A 25173-nucleotide genomic window follows, 5' to 3' on the forward strand; every position below is an offset into this window, starting at 1 on the left:
CTTTTTTGAAGTTCTTACTTGCTACTTTTTTGAAGTTCTTACTTGCTACTTTTTTGAAATTCTTACTTGCTATGTTTTTTGAAGTTCATAATTTCTACGTTTTTTGAAGTTCTTACTTGCTAATTTTTTGAAGTTCTTTCTTGCTACTTTTTTGAAGTTCTTACTTGCTACTTTTTTGAAGTTCTTACTTGCTACTTTTTTGAAGTTCTTACTTGCTATGTTTTTTGAAGTTCTTAATTTCTACGTTTTTTGAAGTTCTTACTTGCTACTTTTTTGAAGTTCTTACTTGCTACTTTTTGAAGTTCTTACTTGCTATGTTTTTTGAAGTTCTTACTTGCTATGTTTTTTGAAGTTCTTACTTGCTACTTTTTTGAAGTTCTTACTTGCTACTTTTTTGAAGTTCTTACTTGCTCCTTTTATAAAGTTCTTACTTGCTACTTTTATAAAGTTCTTACTTGCTACTTTTATAAAGGTCTTACTTGCTATTTTTATAAAGTTCTTACTTTCTCCATTTATAAAGTTCTTGCATGCTATTTTTATAAAGTTCTTACTTGCTCCTTTTATAAAGTTCTTACTTGCTCCTTTTATAAAGTTCTTACATGCTCCTTTTATAAAGTTCTTACTTGCTACTTTTATAAAGTTCTTACTTGCTATTTTTATAAAGTTCTTACTTGCTCCTTTTATAAAGTTCTTACTTGCTACTTTTATAAAGTTCTTACTTGCTCCTTTTATAAAGTTCTTACTTGCTCCTTTTATAAAGTTCTTACTTGCTACTTTTATAAAGTTCTTACTTGCTACTTTTATAAAGTTCTTACTTGCTCCTTTTATAAAGTTCTTACTTGCTCCTTTTATAAAGTTCTTACTTGCTCCTTTTATAAAGTTCTTACTTGCTCCTTTTATAAAGTTCTTACTTGCTACTTTTATAAAGTCCTTACTTGCTATTTTTATACAGTTCGTACTTGCTCCTTTTATAAAGTTCTTACTTTCTATTTTTATAAAGTTCTTACTTGCTCCTTTTATAAAGTTCTTACTTGCTACTTTTATAAAGTTCTTACTTGCTACTTTTATAAAGTTCTTACTTGGTATTTTTATAAAGTTCTTACTTGCTCCTTTTATGAAGTTTTTTGAAGTTCTTACTGGCTTTGTTTTTTGAAGTTCTTACTTGCTATGTTTTTTTAAGTTCTTACTTGCTACTTTGTTGAAGTTCTTACTTCCTATGTTTTTTGAAGTTCTTACTTGCTACGTTTTGTGAAGTTCTTGCTACTTTGTTGAAGTTCTTACTTGCTATTTTTTTGAGTTCTTGCTACTTTGTTAAAGTTCTTACTTGCTACGTTTTTTGAAGTTCTTGCTACTTTGTTGAAGTTCTCACTTGCTACGTTTTTTGAAGTTCTTGCTACTTTGTTGAAGTTCTTACTTGCTATTTTTTTGAGTTCTTGCTACTTTGTTGAAGTTCTTACTTTCTACGTTTTTTGAAGTTCTTAATTGCTACGTTTTTTGAAGTTCTTAATTGCTACGTTTTTGGAAGTTCTAACTTGCTACTTTTTTGAAGTTCTTACTTGCCACTTTTTTGAAGTTCTTACTTGCTACTTTTTTGAAGTTCTTACTTGCTACTTTTTTGAAGTTCTTACTTGCTACTTTTTTGAAGTTCTTACTTGCTATGTTTTTTGAAGTTCTTACTTGCTATGTTTTTTGAAGTTCTTACTTGCTACTTTTTTGAAGTTCTTACTTGCTACTTTTTTGAAGTTCTTACTTGCTATGTTGTTTGAAGTTCTTAATTTCTACGTTTTTTGAAGTTCTTAATTGCTACTTTTTTGTAAGTTTTTACTTGCTACTTTTATAAAGTTCTTGCTACTTTTTTGAAGTTCTTACTTGCTACTTTTTTGAAGTTCTTACTTGCTACTTTTTTGAAGTTCTTACTAGCTATGTTTTTTGAAGTTCTTACTTGCTATGTTTTTTGAAGTTCTTGCTACTTTTTTGAAGTTCTTACTTGCTACTTTTTTGAACTTCTTACTTGCTCCTTTTACAAAGTTCTTACTTGCTACTTTTTTGAAGTTCTTACTTGCTCCTTTTATAAAGTTCTTACTTGCTACTTTTTTGAAGTTCTTACTTGCTACTTTTTTGAAGTTCTTACTTGCTACTTTTTTGAAGTTCTTACTTGCTATGTTTTTTGAAGTTCTTAATTTCTACGTTTTTTGAAGTTCTTACTTGCTACTTTTTTGAAGTTCTTACTTGCTACTTTTTTGAAGTTCTTACTTGCTATGTTTTTTGAAGTTCTTACTTGCTATGTTTTTTGAAGTTCATAATTTCTACGTTTTTTGAAGTTCTTTCTTGCTATGTTTTTTGAAGTTCTTACTTGCTACTTTTTTGAACTTCTTACTTGCTATGTTTTTTGAAGTTCATAATTGCTACGTTTTTTGAAGTCCTTCCCTGCTACTTTTTTGAAGTTCTTACTTGCTACTTTTTTGAAGTTCTTACTTGCTACTTTTTTGAAGTTCTTACTTGCTACTTTTTTGAAGTTCTTACTTGCTATGTTTTTTGAAATTCATAATTTCTACGTTTTCTGAAGTTCTTACTTGCTACTTTTTTGAAGTTCTTACTTGCTACTTTTTTGAAGTTCTTACTTGCTACTTTTTTGAAGTTCTTACTTGCTATGTTTTTTGAAGTTCATAATTTCTACGTTTTTGAAGTTCTTACTTGCTACTTTTTTGAAGTTCTTACTGGCTACTTTTTTGAAGTTCTTACTTGCTACTTTTTTGAAGTTCTTACTTGCTATGTTTTTTGAAGGTCTTAATTTCTACGTTTTTTGACGTTCTTACTTGTTACTTTTTTGAAGTTCTTACTTGCTACTTTTTTGAAGTTCTTACTTGCTATGTTTTTTGAAGTTCTTAATTTCTACGTTTTTTGAAGTTCTTACTTGCTACTTTTTTGAAGTTCTTACTTGCTACTTTTTTGAAGTTCTTACTTGCTATGTTTTTTGAAGTTCATAATTTCTACGTTTTTTGAAGTTCTTACTTGCTACTTTTTTTAAGTTCTTACTTGCTATGTTTTTTGAAGTTCATAATTTCTACGTTTTTGGAAGTTCTTACTTGCTACTTTTTTGAAGTTCTTACTTGCTACTTTTTTTAAGTTCTTACTTGCTACTTTTTTGAAGTTCTTACTTGCTATGTTTTTTGAAGTTCTTAATTTCTACGTTTTTTGAAGTTCTTACTTGCTACTTTTTTGAAGTTCTTACTTGCTCCTTTTATAAAGTTCTTACTTGCTACTTTTTTGAAGTTCTTACTTGCTCCTTTTATAAAGTTCTTAGTTGCTACTTTTTTAAAGTTCTTACTTGCTATGTTTTTTGAAGTTCTTGCTACGTTTTTGAAGTTCTTACTTGCTACTTTTTTGAACTTCTTACTTGCTACTTTTTTGAAGTTCTTACTTTCTACTTTTTTAAGATGTTACTTGCTAATTTTATAAAGTTCTTACTTGCTACTTTAATAAAGTTTGTACTTTCTCCATTTTGAAGTTCTTACTTGCTACATTTATAAAGTTCTTTTTTAACTCCTTACCAGCTAGTTTTTCTTTACTGGCTATGTTTTTTGAAGTTCTTACTTGCTACGTTTTTGAAGTCTTTACTTTCTATTTTTTTGAAGTTCTTACTTGCTACTCCTTTGAAGTTCTTACTAGCTACTTTTTTGAAGTTCTTTCTACTTTTTTAACTTTTGTGAAGTTCTTGCTTGCTACGTTTTGTGAAGTTCTTACTTGCTACGTTTTGTGGAGTTCTTACTTGCTACGTTTTTTGAAGTCCTTATTTGTTAGTTTTTTGAAGTTCTTATTTGTTAGTTTTTTGAAGTTCTTACTTGCTACTTTTTTAACTTCTTACTTGCTACTTTTTTGAAGTTCTTACTTGCTACGTTTTTTGAAGTTCTTACTTGCTTCGTTTTTTGACGTTCTTACTTGCTACGTTTTTTTAAGTTCTTACTTGATACTTTTTTGAACTTCTTACTTGCTACTTTTTTGAAGTTCTTACTTGCTACGTTTTTTGAAGTTCTTACTTGCTACTTTTTTGAAGTTCTTACTTGCTACTTTTTTGAAGTTCTTACTTGCTACTTTTTTGAAGTTCTTACTTGCTACTTTTTTGAAGTTCTTACTTGCTACTTTTTTGAAGTTCTTACTTGCTACTTTTTTGAAGTTCTTACTTGCTATGTTTTTTGAAGTTTTTAATTTCTACGTTTTTTGAAGTTCTTACTTGCTACGTTTTTTGAAGTTCTTACTTGCTACTTTTTTTGAACTTCTTACTTGCTACTTTTTTGAAGTTCTTACTTCCTACGTTTTTTGAAGTTCTTACTTGCTACGTTTTGTGAAGTTCTTACTTAAAAAAGTAGCAAGTAAGAACTTAAAAAAAGTAGCAAGTAAGAACTTCAAAAAAGTATCAAGTAAGAACTTAAAAAAACGTAGCAAGTAAGAACTTCAAAAAACGTAGCAAGTAAGAACTTCAAAAAAGTAGCAAGTAAGAACTTCAAAAAAGTAGCAAGTAAGAACTTCAACAAAGTAGCAAGTAAGAAGTTCAACAAAGTAGCAAGTAAGAAGTTCAAAAAACTAATAAATAAGAACTTCAAAAAAGTAGCAAATAAGGACTTCACAAAACGTAGTAAGTAAGAACTTCACAAAACGTAGCAAGTAAGAAGTTCCAAAAAGTAGAAAGAACTTCAAAAAAGTAGCTAGTAAGAACTTCAAAGGAGTAGCAAGTAAGAACTTAAAAAAAAAAGAAAGTAAAGACTTCAAAAACGTAGCAAGTAAGAACTTCAAAAAAGATAGCAAATACAAAAAACTAGCTGGTAAGGAGTTAAAAAAGAACTTTATAAAAGTAGCAAGTAAGAACTTCAAAAAACGTAGCAATTAAGAACTTTATAAAAGGAGCAAGTAAGAACTTCAAAAAACGTAGCAAGTAAGAACTTCAAAAAAGTAGCAAGTAAGAACTTCAAAAAACATAGCAAGTAAGAACTTCAAAAAACATAGCATATAAGAACTTAAAAAAGTAGCAAGTAAGAACTTCAAAAAAGTAGCAAGTAAGAACTTCAAAAAACGTAGAAATTAAGAACTTCAAAAAACATAGCAAGTAAGAACTTCAAAAAAGTAGCAAGTAAGAACTTCAAAAAAGTAGCAAGTAAGAACTTTATAAAAGTAGCAAGTAAGAACTTCAAAAAAGTAGCAAGTAAGAACTTCAAAAAAGTAGCAAGTAAGAACTTCAAAAAACGTAGAAATTATGAACTTCAAAAAACATAGCAAGTAAGAACTTCAAAAAAGTAGCAAGTAAGAACTTCAAAAAAGTAGCGAGTAAGAACTTAAAAAAAGTAGCAAGTAAGAACTTCAGAAAACGTAGAAATTATGAACTTTAAAAAACATAGCAAGCAAGAACTTCAAAAAAGTAGCAAGTAAGAACTTCAAAAAAGTAGCCAGAACTTCAAAAAGGTAGCAAGTAAGAACTTCAAAAAAGTAGCCAGAACTTCAAAAAAGTAGCAAGTAAGAACTTCAAAAAGCGTAGAAATTATGAACTTCAAAAAACATAGCAAGTAAGAACTTCAAAAAAGTAGCAAGTAAGAATTTAAAAAAGTAGCAAGTAAGAACTTCAAAAAACATAGCAAGTAAGAACTTCAAAAAACATAGCAAGTAAGAACTTCAAAAAAGTAGCAAGTAAGAACTTCAAAAAAGTAGCAAGTAAGAACTTCAAAAAAGTAGCAAGAAAGAACTTCAAAAAACATAGCAAGTAAGAAGTTCAAAAAAGTAGCAAGTAAGAACTTTATAAAAGGAGCAAGTAAGAAAGTCAAAAAAGTAGCAAGTAAGAACTTCAAAAAAGTAGCAAGTAAGAACTTCAAAAAACATAGCAAGTAAGAACTTAAAAAAACATAGCAAGTAAGAACTTCAAAAAAGTAGCAAGTAAGAACGTCAAAAAAGTAGAAAGTAAGAACTTCAAAAAAGTAGCAAGTAAGAACTTCAAAAAAGTAGCAAGTAAGAACTTCAAAAAACGTAGAAATTTAGAAGTTCAAAAAAGTAGCAAGTAAGAACTTCAAAAAAGTAGCAAGTAAGAACTTCAAAAAAGTAGCAAGAACTTTATAAAAGTAGCAAGTAAGAACTTACAAAAAAGTAGCAATTAAGAACTTCAAAAAACGTAGAAATTAAGAACTTCAAACAACATAGCAAGTAAGAACTTCAAAAAAGTAGCAAGTAAGAACTTCAAAAAAGTAGCAAGTAAGAACTTCAAAAAACATAGCAAGTAAGAACTTCAAAAAACATAGCAAGTAAGAACTTCAAAAAAGTAGCAAGTAAGAACTTAAAAAAAGTAGCAAGTAAGAACTTCAAAAAACGTAGAAATTAAGAACTTCAAAAAACATAGCAAGTAAGAAGTTCAAAAAAGTAGCAAGTAAGAACTTTATAAAAGGAGCAAGTAAGAAAGTCAAAAAAGTAGCAAGTAAGAACTTCAAAAAAGTAGCAAGTAAGAACTTCAAAAAACATAGCAAGTAAGAACTTCAAAAAACATAGCAAGTAAGAACTTCAAAAAAGTAGCAAGTAAGAACGTCAAAAAAGTAGCAAGTAAGAACTTCAAAAAAGTAGCAAGTAAGAACTTCAAAAAAGTAGCAAGTAAGAACTTCAAAAAACGTAGAAATTTAGAAGTTCAAAAAAGTAGCAAGTAAGAACTTCAAAAAAGTAGCAAGTAAGAACTTCAAAAAAGTAGCAAGAACTTTATAAAAGTAGCAAGTAAGAACTTACAAAAAAGTAGCAATTAAGAACTTCAAAAAACGTAGAAATTAAGAACTTCAAACAACATAGCAAGTAAGAACTTAAAAAAAGTAGCAAGTAAGAACTTCAAAAAAGTAGCAAGTAAGAACTTCAAAAAACATAGCAAGTAAGAACTTCAAAAAACATAGCAAGTAAGAACTTCAAAAAAGTAGCAAGTAAGAACTTCAAAAAAGTAGCAAGTAAGAACTTCAAAAAAGTAGCAAGTAAGAACTACAAAAAAGTAGCAAGTAAGAACTTCAAAAAAGTAGCAAGTAAGAACTTCAAAAAACAAAGCAAGTAAGAACTTAAAAAAACATAGCAAGTAAGAACTTCAAAAAAGTAGCAAGTAAGAACTTCAAAAAAGTAGCAAGTAAGAACTTCAAAAAAGTAGCAAGTAAGAACTACAAAAAAGTAGCAAGTAAGAACTTCAAAAAAGTAGCAAGTAAGAACTTCAAAAAACAAAGCAAGTAAGAACTTAAAAAAACATAGCAAGTAAGAACTTAAAAAAAAGTAGCAAGAACTTTATAAAAGTAGCAAGTAAGAACTTACAAAAAAGTAGCAATTAAGAACTTCAAAAAACGTAGAAATTAAGAACTTCAAAAAACATAGCAAGTAAGAACTTCAAAAAACGTAGCAAGTAAGAACTTCAACAAAGTAGCAAGAACTCAAAAAAATAGCAAGTAAGAACTTCAACAAAGTAGCAAGAACTTCACAAAACGTAGCAAGTAAGATCTTCAAAAAACATAGCAAGTAAGAACTTCAAAAAAGTAGCAAGTAAGAACTTAAAAAAAGTAGCAAGTAAGAACTTCAAAAAACGTAGAAATTAAGAACTTCAAAAAACATAGCAAGTAAGAAGTTCAAAAAAGTAGCAAGTAAGAACTTTATAAAAGGAGCAAGTAAGAAAGTCAAAAAAGTAGCAAGTAAGAACTTCAAAAAAGTAGCAAGTAAGAACTTCAAAAAACATAGCAAGTAAGAACTTCAAAAAACATAGCAAGTAAGAACTTCAAAAAAGTAGCAAGTAAGAACGTCAAAAAAGTAGCAAGTAAGAACTTCAAAAAAGTAGCAAGTAAGAACTTCAAAAAAGTAGCAAGTAAGAACTTCAAAAAACGTAGAAATTTAGAAGTTCAAAAAAGTAGCAAGTAAGAACTTCAAAAAAGTAGCAAGTAAGAACTTCAAAAAAGTAGCAAGAACTTTATAAAAGTAGCAAGTAAGAACTTACAAAAAAGTAGCAATTAAGAACTTCAAAAAACGTAGAAATTAAGAACTTCAAACAACATAGCAAGTAAGAACTTAAAAAAAGTAGCAAGTAAGAACTTCAAAAAAGTAGCAAGTAAGAACTTCAAAAAACATAGCAAGTAAGAACTTCAAAAAACATAGCAAGTAAGAACTTCAAAAAAGTAGCAAGTAAGAACTTCAAAAAAGTAGCAAGTAAGAACTTCAAAAAAGTAGCAAGTAAGAACTACAAAAAAGTAGCAAGTAAGAACTTCAAAAAAGTAGCAAGTAAGAACTTCAAAAAACAAAGCAAGTAAGAACTTAAAAAAACATAGCAAGTAAGAACTTCAAAAAAGTAGCAAGTAAAAACTTACAAAAAAGTAGCAAGTAAGAACTTCAAAAAAGTAGCAAGTAAGAACTACAAAAAAGTAGCAAGTAAGAACTTCAAAAAAGTAGCAAGTAAGAACTTCAAAAAACAAAGCAAGTAAGAACTTAAAAAAACATAGCAAGTAAGAACTTAAAAAAAAGTAGCAAGAACTTTATAAAAGTAGCAAGTAAGAACTTACAAAAAAGTAGCAATTAAGAACTTCAAAAAACGTAGAAATTAAGAACTTCAAAAAACATAGCAAGTAAGAACTTCAAAAAACGTAGCAAGTAAGAACTTCAACAAAGTAGCAAGAACTTCAAAAAACGTAGCAAGTAAGAACTTCAACAAAGTAGCAAGAACTCAAAAAAATAGCAAGTAAGAACTTCAACAAAGTAGCAAGAACTTCACAAAACGTAGCAAGTAAGATCTTCAAAAAACATAGCAAGTAAGAACTTCAACAAAGTAGCAAGTAAGAACTTAAAAAAACATAGCAAGTAAGAACTTCAAAAAACAAAGCCAGTAAGAACTTCAAAAAACTTTATAAAAGGAGCAAGTAAGAACTTTATAAAAATACCAAGTAAGAACTTTATAAAAGTTGCAAGTAAGAACTTTATAAAAGTAGCAAGTAAGAACTTTATAAAAGGAGCAAGTAAGAACTTTATAAAAATAGAAAGTAAGAACTTTATAAAAGGAGCAAGTAAGAACTTTATAAAAATAGCAAGTAAGGACTTTATAAAAGTAGCAAGTAAGAACTTTATAAAAGTAGCAAGTAAGAACTTTATAAAAGGAGCAAGTAAGAACTTTATAAAAGTAGCAAGTAAGAACTTTATAAAAGGAGCAAGTAAGAACTTTATAAAAGTAGCAAGTAAGAACTTTATAAAAGTAGCAAGTAAGAACTTTATAAAAGTAGCAAGTAAGAACTTTATAAAAGGAGCAAGTAAGAACTTTATAAAAATAGCAAGTAAGAACTTTATAAAAGTAGCAAGTAAGAACTTTATAAAAGGAGCAAGTAAGAACTTTATAAAAATACCAAGTAAGAACTTTATAAAAATACCAAGTAAGAACTTTATAAAAGTAGCAAGTAAGAACTTTATAAAAGGAGCATGTAAGAACTTTATAAAAGGAGCAAGTAAGAACTTTGTAAAAGGAGCAAGTAAGAACTTTATAAAAATAGCATGTAAGAACTTTATAAATGGAGCAAGTAAGAACTTTATAAAAATAGCAAGTAAGAACTTTATAAAAGTAGCAAGTAAGAACTTTATAAAAGTAGCAAGTAAGAACTTTATAAAAGGTGCAAGTAAGAACTTTATAAAAATAGTAAGTAAGAACTTTATAAAAGTAGCAAGTAAGAACTTTATAAAAGTAGCAAGTAAGAACTTTATAAAAGGAGCAAGTAAGAACTTTATAAAAGTAGCAAGTAAGAACTTTATAAAAGGAGCAAGTAAGAACTTTATAAAAGGAGCAAGTAAGAACTTTATAAAAATAGCAGGTAAGAACTTTATAAAAGTAGCAAGTAACAACTTCAAAACAGTAGCAAGAACTTAAAAAAAAGTAGCTGGTATGGACTTCAAAAAAGTAGTAAGTAGTAACTTCAAAAAATGCAGCCAGTAAGAACTTTATAAAGTAGCAAATAAGAATTTCAAAAATGTAGTACTTTCTACTTGCTACATTTTTTTAAGTTCTGGCAATTTTTTTGAAATTCTTACTTGCTACTTTTTTTAAGTTCTTACTTGCTACTTTCAAAAAAAGTAGCAAGTAAGAATTTCAAAAAAGTATTAAGTAAGAACTTCAAAAAAATTAGCAAGTTTGAACTTCAGAAAAGTAGCATGTTGCTTTTTCAAGTAAATTTAAGTCTTCTGAAAAAGAAAAAATTATGTAGAACAAGTTGGAAGTTGGCTGTTCCTGATGATGATGCTGTTCTTGGGTAAAGTGGAGCTCATCTTACGGGAATATTTTATGAACACTTAGCTTTTTTATTCTAAAGATTAATAGAAAACGAAATTGTAATTAAAAAAGCATTTTTGTCAGCGTTTGTAAGACTTTCTACATTCCAACCTGTTCAGTTCGGTTCTAAGAACTCAGCTCCTTTTCCCTCTCAACTTTAGTTTTTTATAACGTTTACTTGTGGATGAAGCTTCATCGATATGCAGGTTAAATTACATCCTCCCATGATCCTTAAAGATCATCTCATATCCCAGTGCCCAGATGGGCACTCACATCCACTTCAAACACTGCTAGACACTACTAGCCTCTCAAACACAAAAAAAATTCAGTTGAATCAAAATACTCTATTATATGATGTTGATTAAAAAATCACATTTCAATCTTTCCATTTCTTGACACTTTTAATTTTCAAAGTTCGACATGAATCATTTAATATTTTCATTTCTCGATGCTTTCAATTTTCAAAAATCCTACTTTTATCTCGGTTGCATTGACTTCATATTTCATGCTGAAATAGTTTGTAATTATAAAAGCATTGTTGTCAGCGTTTATACGACTTTCTACTTTTCGACCTGTCCAATTATATTCTAAGAACTTGACTCTTCTTCACTCTTGACTTTAGTCTTTTTATAACATTTTCTTGGGAACGAAGCTTCATTGATATGCAAATCAATGCGTATCAGACGACACTACATGTTACTAAAATATCTTTTTCTCATATTTTAGGGTTTTTGATTGGCCTAAAACCATTTTTATTATTGTAATGATGGCATTATATCTAATTCTCAGTGTCTTTCAAGATTTTATAGCACCATGGATGTTAGATTTCATGTAAGATATCAAGAGAGCAAGCTGCTAACTTTTCATATACTAAAGAATCTTTGTACACAAGTTTTATAATTTCAACGAAACTAACTCATAGTAGGTATCACAAACTAGGCTGTTTAACATGTAAAAATCAGTAAATATAGTGAAATTCCTTTCATTTTCAAACTTGCAATATCTTGTTTATTTTAGGAGTTATTTTAATAAAATTTGGATGTAAACAAAATTTAACTTTATGAATATTTTGTGTGATTTAGTCTTTTCAGATTACTTCGTGTTACTATTTTCAGTTTTAGGCAATTTATTTTCTAAATGAAAAAATAGTGTTTTTCAAATTTGGTCAACAGAATATTATGTCTCTATGTATATAAAGTTTCTGTCATCTTGAAGAAAAAAGAGTCACTCATCTTTATAGTAGGGTTAATATCTATTTTTAAGTTGTCTTTCACAAAAAATTTAAAGTTGAAAACTTTAGTGAATTTTGTTCTGTTATTAAATTATATTTCTATCTTAACGTCAAGGATGAGAGTTCATATAGAAACGTTGTTTTAATTTGAATTAAATAAAATATGCATCAAGTGCGTTTGAACTCTCATCTTTGACGTTATTCTCGCGTTGCCTATGCACAGTTCAAACATTTCAAAATACAACCACTAGAAACAATGTGTGGCTCTTTACAAACAGACTTCTTTTTCCAAATTTATAACATAGCAAGGAAGAAGAAAAGCAAAAAAAGAAACGAAACAACACACTGAAGATGGGGTATACCTTTGAAATACATTTGTGATAAATTTCAAACAAGTAAAATATTTATTTTCCTTATATTACGTTGTGATTTGGCTTTCAAGCGCACTTGATGCTTATTTTATTTTATTTCTATCTGTTTTTACATGTGTAACCTTTTAGAATGGTGTCTTTATTATTTATTTATTACTTATTACTAACGTTTACTTTTACGGGTCTGTGTGTTCTTATCAATGTTCTTACATATACGTGTGGGTGTGTGTGTTCTTACGTATAAACGTGTGTCCTTACGTGCAGTTCACTGTTATATGTGTGTTTGCTATTCTTCTACAGTTTCTCTCTTGCCTTGAGAAGTTTCCGAGATGTGTATGTGCAACAATATAATGCGAACATACCTGATTTGCTTTGGCCAGCGGATGACATCTTCTTGGTCTCTGGCCTTCCATCCTGCTGGGGAGTGGATGCTGCAGACAGATTCATCAGTGAACAACAAAATGGAATTGAAGCTTCGATCTTTTTTATTCAAGGCAAGCCTAACATCTCAAATCCCTGGTCGTTTATTAAACTGAGATTCCCAATACTACAGATGGTCCAAATCTGAGTGTTTTATGTATTTACTATTAAAAGAGAAATATAGCTGGATTTTCAATGTGTTATGAATCATATTAAAAAGATGTAATGTGTTAGCTGAAACTCATGAATATAGTTGTTTCTATGTCATTTTTGCATGTTTAGAATATTTAGTTTCATCTAATTATTATTGCTTCAATTATAATTAATGTTCACTTATCACAAGATAACAATAGCATTACAAGTTGATTTTTTTTCATTTTAGATCATTGTTATTTTATCAACTCGCATGAAAAGAGCTATGTAAAAGATGCTTAAAACTATTTGAATTATGCAAATACCATCAGTAGTCAAAAGTTATGAGAATTTTAAGTGCCAAAATTTAGGCTTTCCCGTAGACATTTTATATTTAGAAAAAGTGGGCTAAATTACGGCCCTTAACATTTCAAGAAATTCGGTAATTTCACTACGATTTATTTATTTTTCAAGCTATTCTCATGAACCTTGGCACTGTTATGTAAAATTGTGTGCTCTTTCTGATTATGTAGTCAAACTGGTGTATCTCTTTACCATAAGCCTTCTATATATATATAAAAGTGAAAATGTGTGTATGTATGTTTGTTTGTATGCATGTGTGTTTATATGTCTCGCAAAAACTTTCAACATGGTTCACGGATTTTCACAAGATTGGTATTATTTTAAAGTTCCAACCGTCACCCGACAAATATCGAAAAATTAAATTGGCCGAAAACATTAATTTCTTCACCCTAAAATCAACAGTTTTCTACTGGGAGGGGTCAGCAAAAACCGTCCTCTCATGACAAGTTCGCTTCTACGCATGCGCAAATGACATCGGAACATAATTTAGTTTAAATTAAAAAAAACGATCCAATTTTGTTGACGTCATCTTAGCTCAGTTGCTTAGAGTGTGACCTCATTATCTAAAAGTTTTGGGTTCGAATCGTGGTGTGAGGTGTCTTTTTTTTTCGATTTTTTAAATTTTAATATTGAAACAGGGTTAGGGTATGGCATAAAGGTCTACTTCTCAAGATCTCCAGCTATGGTATAGCTGGAAATGTCTTCTCAATTATTAAATCATTTCTTTCTGATAGGTTCATAAGAGTAGTAGTTGATGGGCAAAAATCAGAAGCTCACAGTATTAATGCTGGTGTCCCTCAGGGGTCCATCCTGGGCCCAACTCTTTTCCTGATCTACATTAATGATCTTCCAAATCACATCCTTACATCATTTGTAGACATTTATGCTGACGACACTACCATCTATGGTAGCACATCTAAGACAGTAAACGACCAAGTTCTCTCTGATTCTCTCTCCTCTGATCTTGATCATGTTGTACAATGGGGAAAGGAGTGGCTGGTTATTTTTAATGCATCTAAAACAAAGCTTCTATCTTTACATCATCAACGTTCTGATCTCCATCTGACATCAATTAAAATGAATGGCTTTCGTCGGGGAGGCCTCAAGTTTTGACAGGCTTCTAGGCTTGACCTTTACTCCTGATCTTAAATGGAATACGTACATCAAATCTGTTGCCAAGGCCGCCAGAAAAATTGTCGGATCCTTCTATCGATCCAGTAGATATCTCACTCCTGATGCAATTCTCTATCTATATAAGAGCCAGGTATGTCCAAGGATGGAATACTGTTGCCACATATGGGCAGGAGCTGCTAGAAAAGACTTGTCCTGCCTTGATAGAGTTCAAAATAGACTTCGTGGCCTGGTGGGAGATGTCCTTTTCTCTTCCCTGCAACCTCTATCTCACAAATGTTGCGAGTTTGTCTCTGATGTATCGTTATTTTCATGGAAAGTGTTCGACTGAGCTTCAATCTATGTTCCCCCCTCGCCAAGTCCAACGTGAACAAGTTTCTGATGAGCCGTTCCACTTAAGTTAACAAATTTACCGAACTTCCGTTACTATCGATTACTATATTGTCCTTTTCACTACTGTACACTCTTTAACCCTTATCCTTGAGTGGCCTATCGGCCTTTATAAGTGCTAACACCTATGTAAAAAAAAAAAAAAAAGCCAGTGTTTTCTTTTGATTTTATTTTTCAGATTTTTTAAAGAAGTTTTAACGTTCGTTTTTCTGTTTTCTTTTTCCATCACATTCGCGTTTTCTTTTTTTGTTTTTCCAATTTTTAGATTTAACACCGTTCGTTTGCCTTACGTTTTTGTGTTTTTTTTCGAGTTTTTATTTTTTTTTTTAAATATTTACTTCACTTATTCCTATGTTTTGATTAACCCCTCCTTCCCGAGCACACACACCTCTAAACACCCGGGCAACACCGGGTACTCCCCTGCTAGTGAATTATAAATTCAGATGTACAAGTTTCAATTTTTTTTCAACTGGTGCATAGTATCATACAGTTTTTTGAACAAAACTAAGTATTATAGTGGTATTTAAATATAGCTTTATTGAGAGCAGGCATTTTCCTGCCTCCTCACTAAAGGAGAGCTTAATCTGGGTGTAGCCATTGAATGCCTAAAGAGCATTCATGGCCGGTATTTACTACTCCCCTCAAAGAAAAAAAAATTGAGTAGATATGCATTAGTCTCAGAAATAAATCAAAGAAAATTTTTCATATAGATTTTGGATTTCTATAAAAGATGGAAATTCCCATCGTCAACCAGAACTTATGCATTTTGGGACCAGTCCAATTTTCAATTTTGTAAATCCTCTCTATCTGGCCTAAAATATACCCCTATTTTCTGGGATGCGACCATAAATTGTACTCTACATGAATCTTTGATGTAGCTTTCACAGTATCAGGATACCAGGAATCCTGATAAGCAACAACTATATATTCACCAGTTGATGGTAATTTTTGTCATTTCTATTCTGTTGTTTTACTGAAAATTCAACTATGTAAACAAAGAAATAAAGCAGTAATTTTTTACCTTGTTTCCACCTTAACATTTAAAATGACTACTTTTATAGGTTTTAAGGTATACTGAAAACAAATATCGCGTTTAAATTTTTTTTGCAAATAAGTAGTTTTCCGGATATTAGGCAATGTCATTTCTTATGTTATTGCTGGTGGCCATCTTGGTACGCGCAAGCATGCAAACCTAACCCGAGAAACTATGCACAAACACACATACCAAGATGGCCACCAGCGATAACATAAGAAATGATATTGCTTAATATCCGGAAAGCTACTTAGTTGCGGAAAATTCGTTATTAATAATTGTTATTATTATTATTATTCAAATATCTTCAATTAAAAAAAAAATATGGATTTATTTTACAGATTCGAAAAAATGGTCTTAGGTGGAAGTACAGGATAGGTAACAAAACACCTTTCCTTCCCCATGTTAAGAATGGGTTTCTAAATAATAATGTTATTATTTCAGCATGTTGGCATAAGTGCACAAGTATCTTTTATTTGTTATATATTTTTTTGTTTGTTTGTTTGTTTTTTTTTACCACAAAAAAACAAACGCCTGTACTTAGTACATTTTGTTGTTTTTTTAACGCTTTTAGTACATGTGTACTACAAGGATTAAAAACAACAAAATAGTATTGTTTGGAAATCAAATTTGAAAAACTTGATAATATTTTTTTAAATTGACAAACCCAGAATAAAAAATGAAACTTCTTTTTTGCTTTCGTTTTGAAAGCAGAAAAAACAGTTTTCTATTCTTTTAAAGAATACAAACTCGTTAATACCCTGACAGCAATTGTTAGCGCATAGCTGTCATTGCTGCCATCGTTTCCCTTTGAATTTCTATAAAAGATAACATTTTAAAGAAATTTCCGCACAATTAATAAGTATCAAATATTTACATATTATACATGAAAATAATTCTGAAACTATTATCTATATGCAAATGGATGATATATACGATTTATCTTACCAATTTTGAAATAGTCTTCGTCAATTTGCTCGGTCGTAACTTTGCTTCCTGTGGGCGTAAAAATCAAAATCAAACACCAGTAGAGATGGACTTCTTTGTTTATATAGCCTGTAAAATTTCAGTCATATCCAATCAAATTTAAACCCATGCATATGTATCCAAACATAACGTATGAAATGTAAACATTGAAAAAATTGTTTCCCTTTTTGCTATCATAATTTTTTTACCGTCTTTTTCATTTTTAACTTGGAGCATAAAAATATTGAACGCATAAAAACTAAATTAACATCATTGGAATGCTTATTTTATTCTCTTTTCATCACTATAATTCTTGTAAAAATTGACCAACAAATAAAAAAGATATGACTTGTTGAAGCACATTAGGTATGTAATATTGCCGCTATCCACAAAAATACAGCATAACATTATATTTGTAAGGATTTTTCACTTGTTTCAAGCCTGCAGTTTTAGTTATATACTGTAAAAATTGGCTTCTGGCACAATATAGCAATAGAAACTTTGAACGCTCATAATTTTGTAACTAATTGAAATACCAAAATAAATTTGTTATTTCCATGTTTATGCTTTACAAAGATCATTAAAGGTAACATTAAATGCAGTGAAAATAAAGTGTTTGTTTTGGTTATCTACTTATAATGGTCTTATTGTATTTTTAGTGCTCAAAAACTGAAATAGTTCATTATTTTAGAGCTTTCTTCCATTTAGTTATTAAAAATGTTAATTTTATTTTGCAGGTTTTGTTACTTCAGAATAGAGATCTTCTTCCAAGTCCAACCCAGAAACTTGTTGCTCTATTTTTATTATATGAAATGTATAGAAATGAACCAGTTGTCAATAACCCATTTGCACCAGCGTTTGTTCATCTTTTGGTAAGAAACCATTTTAATTATAAATATTAAAGAACAAAGGTCTTGAGATTCTGTAAATGTTAGTACAGTAAATGGGAAAGTGTATATTTATATCTTTATATTCAAAGATAAAATAAATGTACTATGTAGTTCAGACCCACCCACCCTTCTTAAATTGTATACATTTTTTAATCTTTACTTTTGAATCATAAGTAGAAGATTTGCTATTTCCTATGTATGAATTACCTTTTCCCATACAATCCTGATTTTTCGTGTTAATATTTGAATAGAGAAAGACTATGTATATTGTCAGTTAATACAATTCTACCTTGATCAGTTGGTTAGACTAATTAAAGTATTTTTAAAGATGAAACAATATTTTAATACTGTTCTGTTTATGGAAAAGTTTATGGGCAGACGCCATATTTATTTTTCTATGATAGAATTTGCAAGTGCTCAGTAAAAATAAACTGTTAATGTGAAATATTCTAGACAGCCAATGTCTGGCAACTAAGATTCAAAATGAAAGGAAGCAATGATTATATAAGTAAGTTGTAGTAGGAAGGGAAAACAACTTTGTTTTATTAATCTGATAAAATTGCATACGGAATAGAAAATATATACTTGTAAGAACTTTATATTAAATTTAAATATATGTTTTGGTATGATTATCTATATATTAATACGATAGCGTATGTGTTATTTTATGTGTCACGCTTACATCTTTTATTTTCGGATGAACTGTTATTCAATTGTTATGATCTTCCATTTCTTGTAATAAATAATTTTACCAGGAATTCTTCATAAGTTTTGGTTTTGGTTTTAGCTGATGGTACTCAAGTTATCTTTTTTTTATCAAGAATTCTTCACAAGTTTTGGTTTCGATTATGACTAAAAGAACTCAAGTTATATATATATATATATATATATATATATATATATATATATATATATATACTAGCATTTCAGCCCGGCATTGCCCGGGTGTTTGAATGTGTATGTTGAGCAAAAAAAAAAAAGTTGCAGTAGGAAGGCAGGCTCGAACCCGTACCACGAAGGAGGAAAAGAAGGGGGAAAAAACCTGATGTCTTTGCGGTTACGACCACTGCCAAACCTGAAGTGACTCATGTTTAAATTAAGGCTAGACAATCGAAAGAAGAGGATAACTTTAAAAAATATAATATAAGTGCATGTGTCACTTTAGGTACTCTTTAGGCGTTGAATTCCATGGCGACCAGCATAATTATTTAATGGTCGCTCCCTTAGCCCCTAGTCAAGGCTAATGCATGCACATGTAACATTTTTTTATTTACTGTCGTTGGTTTAGTAACTAAACGATTTATTGATAATTTCGTAACCCTTAAACGCATGCCGGAAGATTTAAATTGGTTCATTATTGTTGTAATGAAAAAAAAAAAGGTTCATTCAACACAAAACCAAAAACACATATTAATGATATATGATTTATTATTCTATCATTGAAATTTACTAATTTTTAAATAAAAATTTTTAAAAAAGTTAATAAAAAAATAGTTGCTTATGTGCGCATGTAAAAATGTTTGTAAAAGTGAGAAATTATTTTAAAAACTTTTTTTTTTTTGTTTTATTTTTAGATTAGGCCCACCTTATAATCACCCCCAACCTCCTCATCTTAAGAACAGCTTCCGGAATAAACACCACTTTTGGAGGGGGGGGGCTATTTGCAAAATTTAACTGATATTTGTTGTCAGCATACCCACCCGAAAATACTATTAAAAAAAAAAAAAAAAAAAGGGGTTCAGTGCCCGTTGCAGAGAAGTAGATTTATTTATCAATAAAAGTTGCGAAGAAGTAAATTTATTTATCAATAAAAGTCGTCATTTAAAAAAGAAAATTGTGGAGGTGGACCTAAATGTAAATATTTACCCCAAAAATTATCCTGAAGTTTATTACAAAAATGTTTTGTTTTCGCACTATTCAACAATTTGTTTATCCGCACATGTAAATTAAACAATGTTTGTAAAAGTGAGAAGTTATCAGTGAATGATTTAGTTTTTTTTTTTAATTTATTTATTTATTTTTTTTTTTTACATTAGGTCCACCTCTACAAATGGAGAATAAACACCCTCAACCTCTCCATGTTAACAACGGATTTCGGAATAAACACCATTTGGGAGGGGGGGCGGATATTTACAAAATGTAACTGATATTTGTTGTCAACATACCCATCTGCAAATACTATTAAAAAAAAAAAAGTCGATAAAAGTCGTCATTTAAAAAGAAATTTAAAATCAAATGAAATAAAAGTGAGAAATTATTAATAAATGTTTAGTAACATTTTTCGGTGCTAATGCAGAGAGTGATCCGCGCTATTTTTTAAATCGTATTTCCACGTTTAATTAAAGTTTTATGATATGTTTTTTTATTCAATTGCAAGGTTAAAGTACAGAATAGGTACAAAACACCCTCCCCTCCCCATGTTAAGAATGGCTTTTTAAATAATAACATTATTATTTCAGCATGGATCACTCTCTGCATGAGTACCCATTTTTCTTTTAATATTCATAAAAAGTAAAACTTTTTTTCAAAATAAATAAATGTTTGTAAATGTGACAAATAATCGTTTAGTTACGGCAACGTCAGTAAATAAAAGATGTTACGTGCGGGGTGGGGTGGGGGACTAAGGGAGCGACTATTATTTTTTTTTCTGCTGGTCGCTATGGAACTCAACGCCCAAAGAGTACCAAAATGTAATTTTTTTTTGTCAAATAAATAAATTTCAAGCAATCTTTGCAATAAATAATAGATAGCAACTTCGTTAATTTTACGACTCGCCCCAGCATATTATAAACACATTAACTTCCCCATATTAAAACGGCTTTCGGAATGAACACCCCCAGCCTCCCTATATTAAGAACGGCTTTTGAGGTTTATGGAAGGACGTGTTTTTTTTTAACATGGGAAGGTTAGGGTGTTTATAATAAACTGAGGCATGTCGTAAAAATGAAACAGTTTAGAAAAAGTTAAAACAAACTTTTTTATGTAAACAATGCCGTGAAAGAAACTAAACAATTAAAACGTAATGTTTCATGAGTGAAAAGCCTTAACATAAATAAAGGAATTTAAAATTAAAAAATTGTTAAGTACATTTTTAAAATAAATTACTTACGACTATCAATATATCTTTAAAAGTGAAATTATCTGTTTGTGTGTGCACATTTCTTTACCAAACTACTCTACCAATTTTCAGTCTACAGACTTGAGATTTGACATAAGGGATATTGAGATTTGAGAAAATCTTTTTAATCAGTTTTCAGCCAAAAATTTGGCTGTGAAAGGGTCAAAGTTCAACGATTTGACCTTTAAAAACTCTACCAAACTCCTCTGCCAATTTTAGGTCTAAACACTTGAAATTTTAGATGTAGGTTACTTGAACATGGATCAAGCTTTTTAATTTGATTTGTGCCTAAAACAATAAATGTTAAGGGATCAAAATTGGGGTCAAAGTTAAAAAAAAAAAATTGACCTCTGCGGTCACTACTAATTACTCAATCAATTTTTGGTCTAAACATTTAAAATTTTACATAAAGTGTATTCAGACATAGGGCAAGTTTTTTAATCGGTTTTTAGCTGAAAATTTGACTGCCAAGGAGTCAAAGTTCCAAAGATTTTACTTTTGCAGTCTCTAGCAAACTATTCAGCAAATTTTGGATCTAAGCATTTGAAATTTTACATAAAGGGTATAACATGCAGCAAACTTTTTAATCAGTTTTTGGGCGAAAATCTGACAGCCAAGAGGTCAAAGTTGAAAGAGTTGACCTTTGCAGACTCTACCAAACTCCTCTGCCAATTTTGGGTCTAAACACTTGAAATTTTAGATATAATTTACCTGGACATGAGTCAAAATTTTTAATATGTACGTACATATGCACATAAAGTTATGAACAGTACATAGGGCCCGAGCAAAGCCGGGCTGAACTGCTAGTATATCTATAAAAGTGAAATTGTCTGTGTGCATGTACATTTCCTTACCAAACTACTCTGTCAATTTTCAGTCTACAGACTCGAGATTTGACATAAGGGGTATTGAGATTTGGAGAAATCTTTTTAATGGTTTTTTGCGGCCAGAAATTTGGCTGTGAAGGGGTCAAAGTTCAACAATTTGACCTTTGGAAACTCTACCAAACTCGTCTGCCAATTTTGGGTCTAAACACTTGAAATTTTAGATGTAGGTTACTTGAACATGGATCAAACTTTTTAATTTGATTTGTGCCTAAAACAATAAATGTTAAGGCGTCAAAATTGGGGTCAAAGTTTTGAAAAAATTGACCTCTGCGGTCTCTACTAATCACTCAGTCAATTTTTGGTCTAAACATTTAAAATTTTACATAAAGTGTATTCAGACATAGGGCAAGTTTTTTAATCGGTTCTTAGCTGAAAATTTGACTGCCAAGGAGTCAAAGTTCCAAAGATTTTATTTTTGCAGTCTCTAGCAAACTATTCAGCAAATTTTGGATCTAAATATTTGAAATTTTACATAAAGGGTATTCAGACATGCAGCAAACTTTTTAATCAGTTTTGGGGTGAAACTTCGACTGCCAAGAGGTCAAAGCTGATAGAGTTGACCTTTGCAGATTCTACCAAACTTCTCTGCCAATTTTGGGTCTAAACACTTGAAATTTTAGATGTAGATTACCTGGACATGAGTCAAACTTTTTAATATGTATATATATATATATATATATATGATTGTTGAGCTGGATTAAATCCGACGATATGAAATAAAATGGAGGTGGAAGGACCTGGATACTCAACGTTTCGCCCGATTTATGCGGGCTTGTCAATGACCATCCCTCTTGAAGAAGCCCGCATAAATCGGGCGAAACGTTGAGTATCCAGGTCCTTCCACCTCCATTTTATTTCATATATATATATATATATATATGAACAAATGATTAATAAAGCATGTTAAAAGACGTCTTTAAAAAGAGTTAAAAACATATTTAATTTTAAAAAGGAAGCAAGTGGATAGTCCTTAATCGGCAGAGTTTCGAAGAAATACTCTCCTTCTCATCAGAGGGCAGGAATTAGCAAAATGCGGGATCGGATTTTGCATGTAAAAGTATTTAGTGAAACTACAAGTAAGTCACAGATCTTACTTGGTTAAAAAAAAAGAGTGAGGTAAGGGGAGTAGGAGGTAAAAGAAAAATGATAAAAAGATTTCACATGAATGGATAGTCCGGTGAAGGGTAGAAAATCCAAGAATGGTAAAATCCAAACACGGTAGAATTAAAAATTTCCAATCCAACAGGTAAGTCCCAAATGGTCCAAAATGATCCAAAAGGTAGAATTCCTTGGAAAAAATCACAAATGGAATGAGTTCCAAATCATTAAAAGAAAAGTTCAAATGTGCACAGAAAAAGCACTGGAGAGAATATTTAAAACACATCTGCCAAGGCTGGAGGAATCAAGTAAATTAAGGTTTAAAAACAACAAAAAAAAAAAAAAACAGAAAGACGGTGAAAGTTTAAATTTGAAAAGCAAGGTCAAACTGACCCAGACAAAAAGTGCGAAAGTTAGCTTTAATAATTAGGTCAACTTAAATATGCACGTGAAAGTCCCAGAATGAAACACGAGTTTGGTGAACACATAATACGGTTTGTTTCTTTTTTATTTTCTCTCTCTCTCTATATATTAGTCTCGCAAGTAACTGCGAGACAAACAAAATGTTACTTAGAGACTACTATTGTGTAATCCAGCGTAGGGTACCGGTAGAAAAAATAAAAAATTAATTTACTTGAGACATACTTATTGAACATTTTCTGAAATAGTACAATAATTACCTTGACATTCTTCTGTTTAGTTTAAGATATCATTTTCAGATATTTTGATACTAATACCGTTATTAAAAAAATAAAAATTGCCGGATTTTAGTTTCATCAGAGTTTTCCACGACAACGTAAACAAACCACTATTCGTACTACCATAATAACAGCAACACAGAGAGAGAGGGAGGGAGAGAGAGAGAGAGACAGACAGACAGACAGAGAGGGGGGCTACTGTTCAGTATTTGTGTAAAATATTACATAACTGATTTTTCCCCTATTTTTGATTATCCGTTACATTACTACTGGTGATTTTGTGGCCTGTCAAGAATATATTATGAATATATTATTATCATTTTTAATTTTGTAACTGGCTGTAACATTTTCTTGCATTATTTACAACTTTTTGTAAATAATGCAAGATATATTTTCCACTACAACGTAAACAAACCACTATTCGTACTACCATAATAACAGCAACACAGGGAGAGAGACAGACAGACAGACAGACAGAGAGGTGAGGGCTACTGTTCAGTATTTGTGTAAAATATTACATGTAACATTTTCTTGCATTATTTTCAACACGTAAGCGTACTATTTTTTTTGTTGTTGTTTGTTTACAAATACTGTGTCAATAAAATTCTTACTTTCTTTTATATTATTAAGAAAATAATAGCGTGTTACAATTAGTGCATGCGCACCAACATTTTTACTATAAGGGACTTACGTAGGACCCCCCCCCTGGAGTGAATGTGGTATTGCGGTGATTTTGTGGCCTGTCAAGAATATATTATGAATATATTATTATCATTTTTAATTTTGTAACTGGCTGTAACATTTTCTTGCATTATTTACAACTTTTTGTAAATAATGCAAGATATATTTTCCACTACAACGTAAACAAACCACTATTCGTACTACCATAATAACAGCAACACAGAGAGAGAGGGAGGGAGACAGACAGACAGACAGAGAGGGGAGGGCTACTGTTCAGTATTTGTGTAAAATATTACATGTAACATTTTCTTGCATTATTTTCAACACGTAAGCGTACTATTTTTTTTGTTGTTGTTTGTTTACAAATACTGTGTCAATAAAATTCTTACTTTCTTTTATATTATTAAGAAAATAATAGCGTGTTACAATTAGTGCATGAGCACCAACATTTTTACTATAAGGGACTTACGTAGGACTCCTGGGACTTACGTAGTACCCCCCCCCCTGGAGTAAATGTGGTATTGCGGTGATTTTGTGGCCTGTCAAGAATATATTATGAATGATGGCAATAAAAAAGTATATGATAAAATTGCTGAAAAAGCTAGAAAAGCTGAATATTATTGAAAAAATAAAGATAAAATAAAACAAAGAGTTCAGAATTATAAAAAAAAAAACTCAAAGCGGTAAATAATGATACTTATAAAAAAAAGCAAAAAGAGTCAAATAAAAAATATTTCAATAAAAATAGAGAAAAAATGCATGCGAAAATGGCCCAGTATTATAAAAAAAAATAGAGAAAAAATTTGTACAAAAGCATATTATAACAAATATAAAAATAAACATAGAAAAAAAGCATCTAAATTTACTTGCAAATTCGAAATGTCAAGCAAAGATGCTAATTTTCATCGACACAATGAAAATCAAATTAATAACAGTGACTACAGAATATCAATGACTCGTCTGTGTAGAATCGAAGATGGCTGTCCAGACTCGGCTCAGAAATTGGAATATGCTAAAAGATTGCATAACAATTTGTCTGATTTGAGTCCGAATTTGACAATTGCTCAAATGAGGAAGAAATTGGATAGTTTCCAAAGTTGCAAAGGTATGCATTCTGATAGAATTTATTGCTGTGGCCAAAGTGATTGCACGGACAAGCTGGCCCTGCTGAAACTCTTGTCACCACACTCGCAACATCTGAGAACAGTGATCAGAAAAATATATTGATTATTGTCGATTGGAACATGGCTTAACAAATATGACATCGCAATACTTGAAGGGGACTGGTCAATATATAGTGAGTTAATTTACCAGGTTAGCAGGGATGCTACTATTTCTGACCTTTACAATGAATCCTTTTCAAATGAAAATGAATTTCACACTGAGGTTTATGTTACAACAAAATATGCCAATTTGTAATCTGTAAATCATATGAGCAATCATTACATCAAAATGCTCCATATTTGTCTGAAATGACAAATT

General features: G+C 30.3%; 1 protein-coding gene across 4 annotated transcripts in view; it reads left to right on the forward strand.

The window, feature by feature from the left end:
- Positions 1 to 25173, forward strand: part of LOC145276885 (CCR4-NOT transcription complex subunit 11-like) — a 100123-nt gene that overhangs the window by 26436 nt on the left and 48514 nt on the right. For 2 of the 4 annotated variants that reach the window (XM_080128313.1, XM_080128310.1), the window contains 2 exons: positions 12185 to 12378; positions 17057 to 17191. In XM_080128313.1, the coding sequence (XP_079984439.1) occupies positions 12214 to 12378; positions 17057 to 17191 (300 nt within the window). In that variant the 5' untranslated portion in view covers positions 12185 to 12213. The remainder of the gene's footprint in view (positions 1 to 12184; positions 12379 to 17056; positions 17192 to 25173) is intronic. The other 2 variants (XM_080128312.1, XM_080128314.1) reach the window with 1 other exon arrangement.

The sequence above is a fragment of the Euprymna scolopes genome, chromosome 5, assembly GCF_053919585.1.
Source record: "Euprymna scolopes isolate OS-2025 chromosome 5, ASM5391958v1, whole genome shotgun sequence".
In the NCBI taxonomy this organism is placed as follows: Eukaryota; Metazoa; Mollusca; class Cephalopoda; order Sepiida; family Sepiolidae; genus Euprymna; species Euprymna scolopes.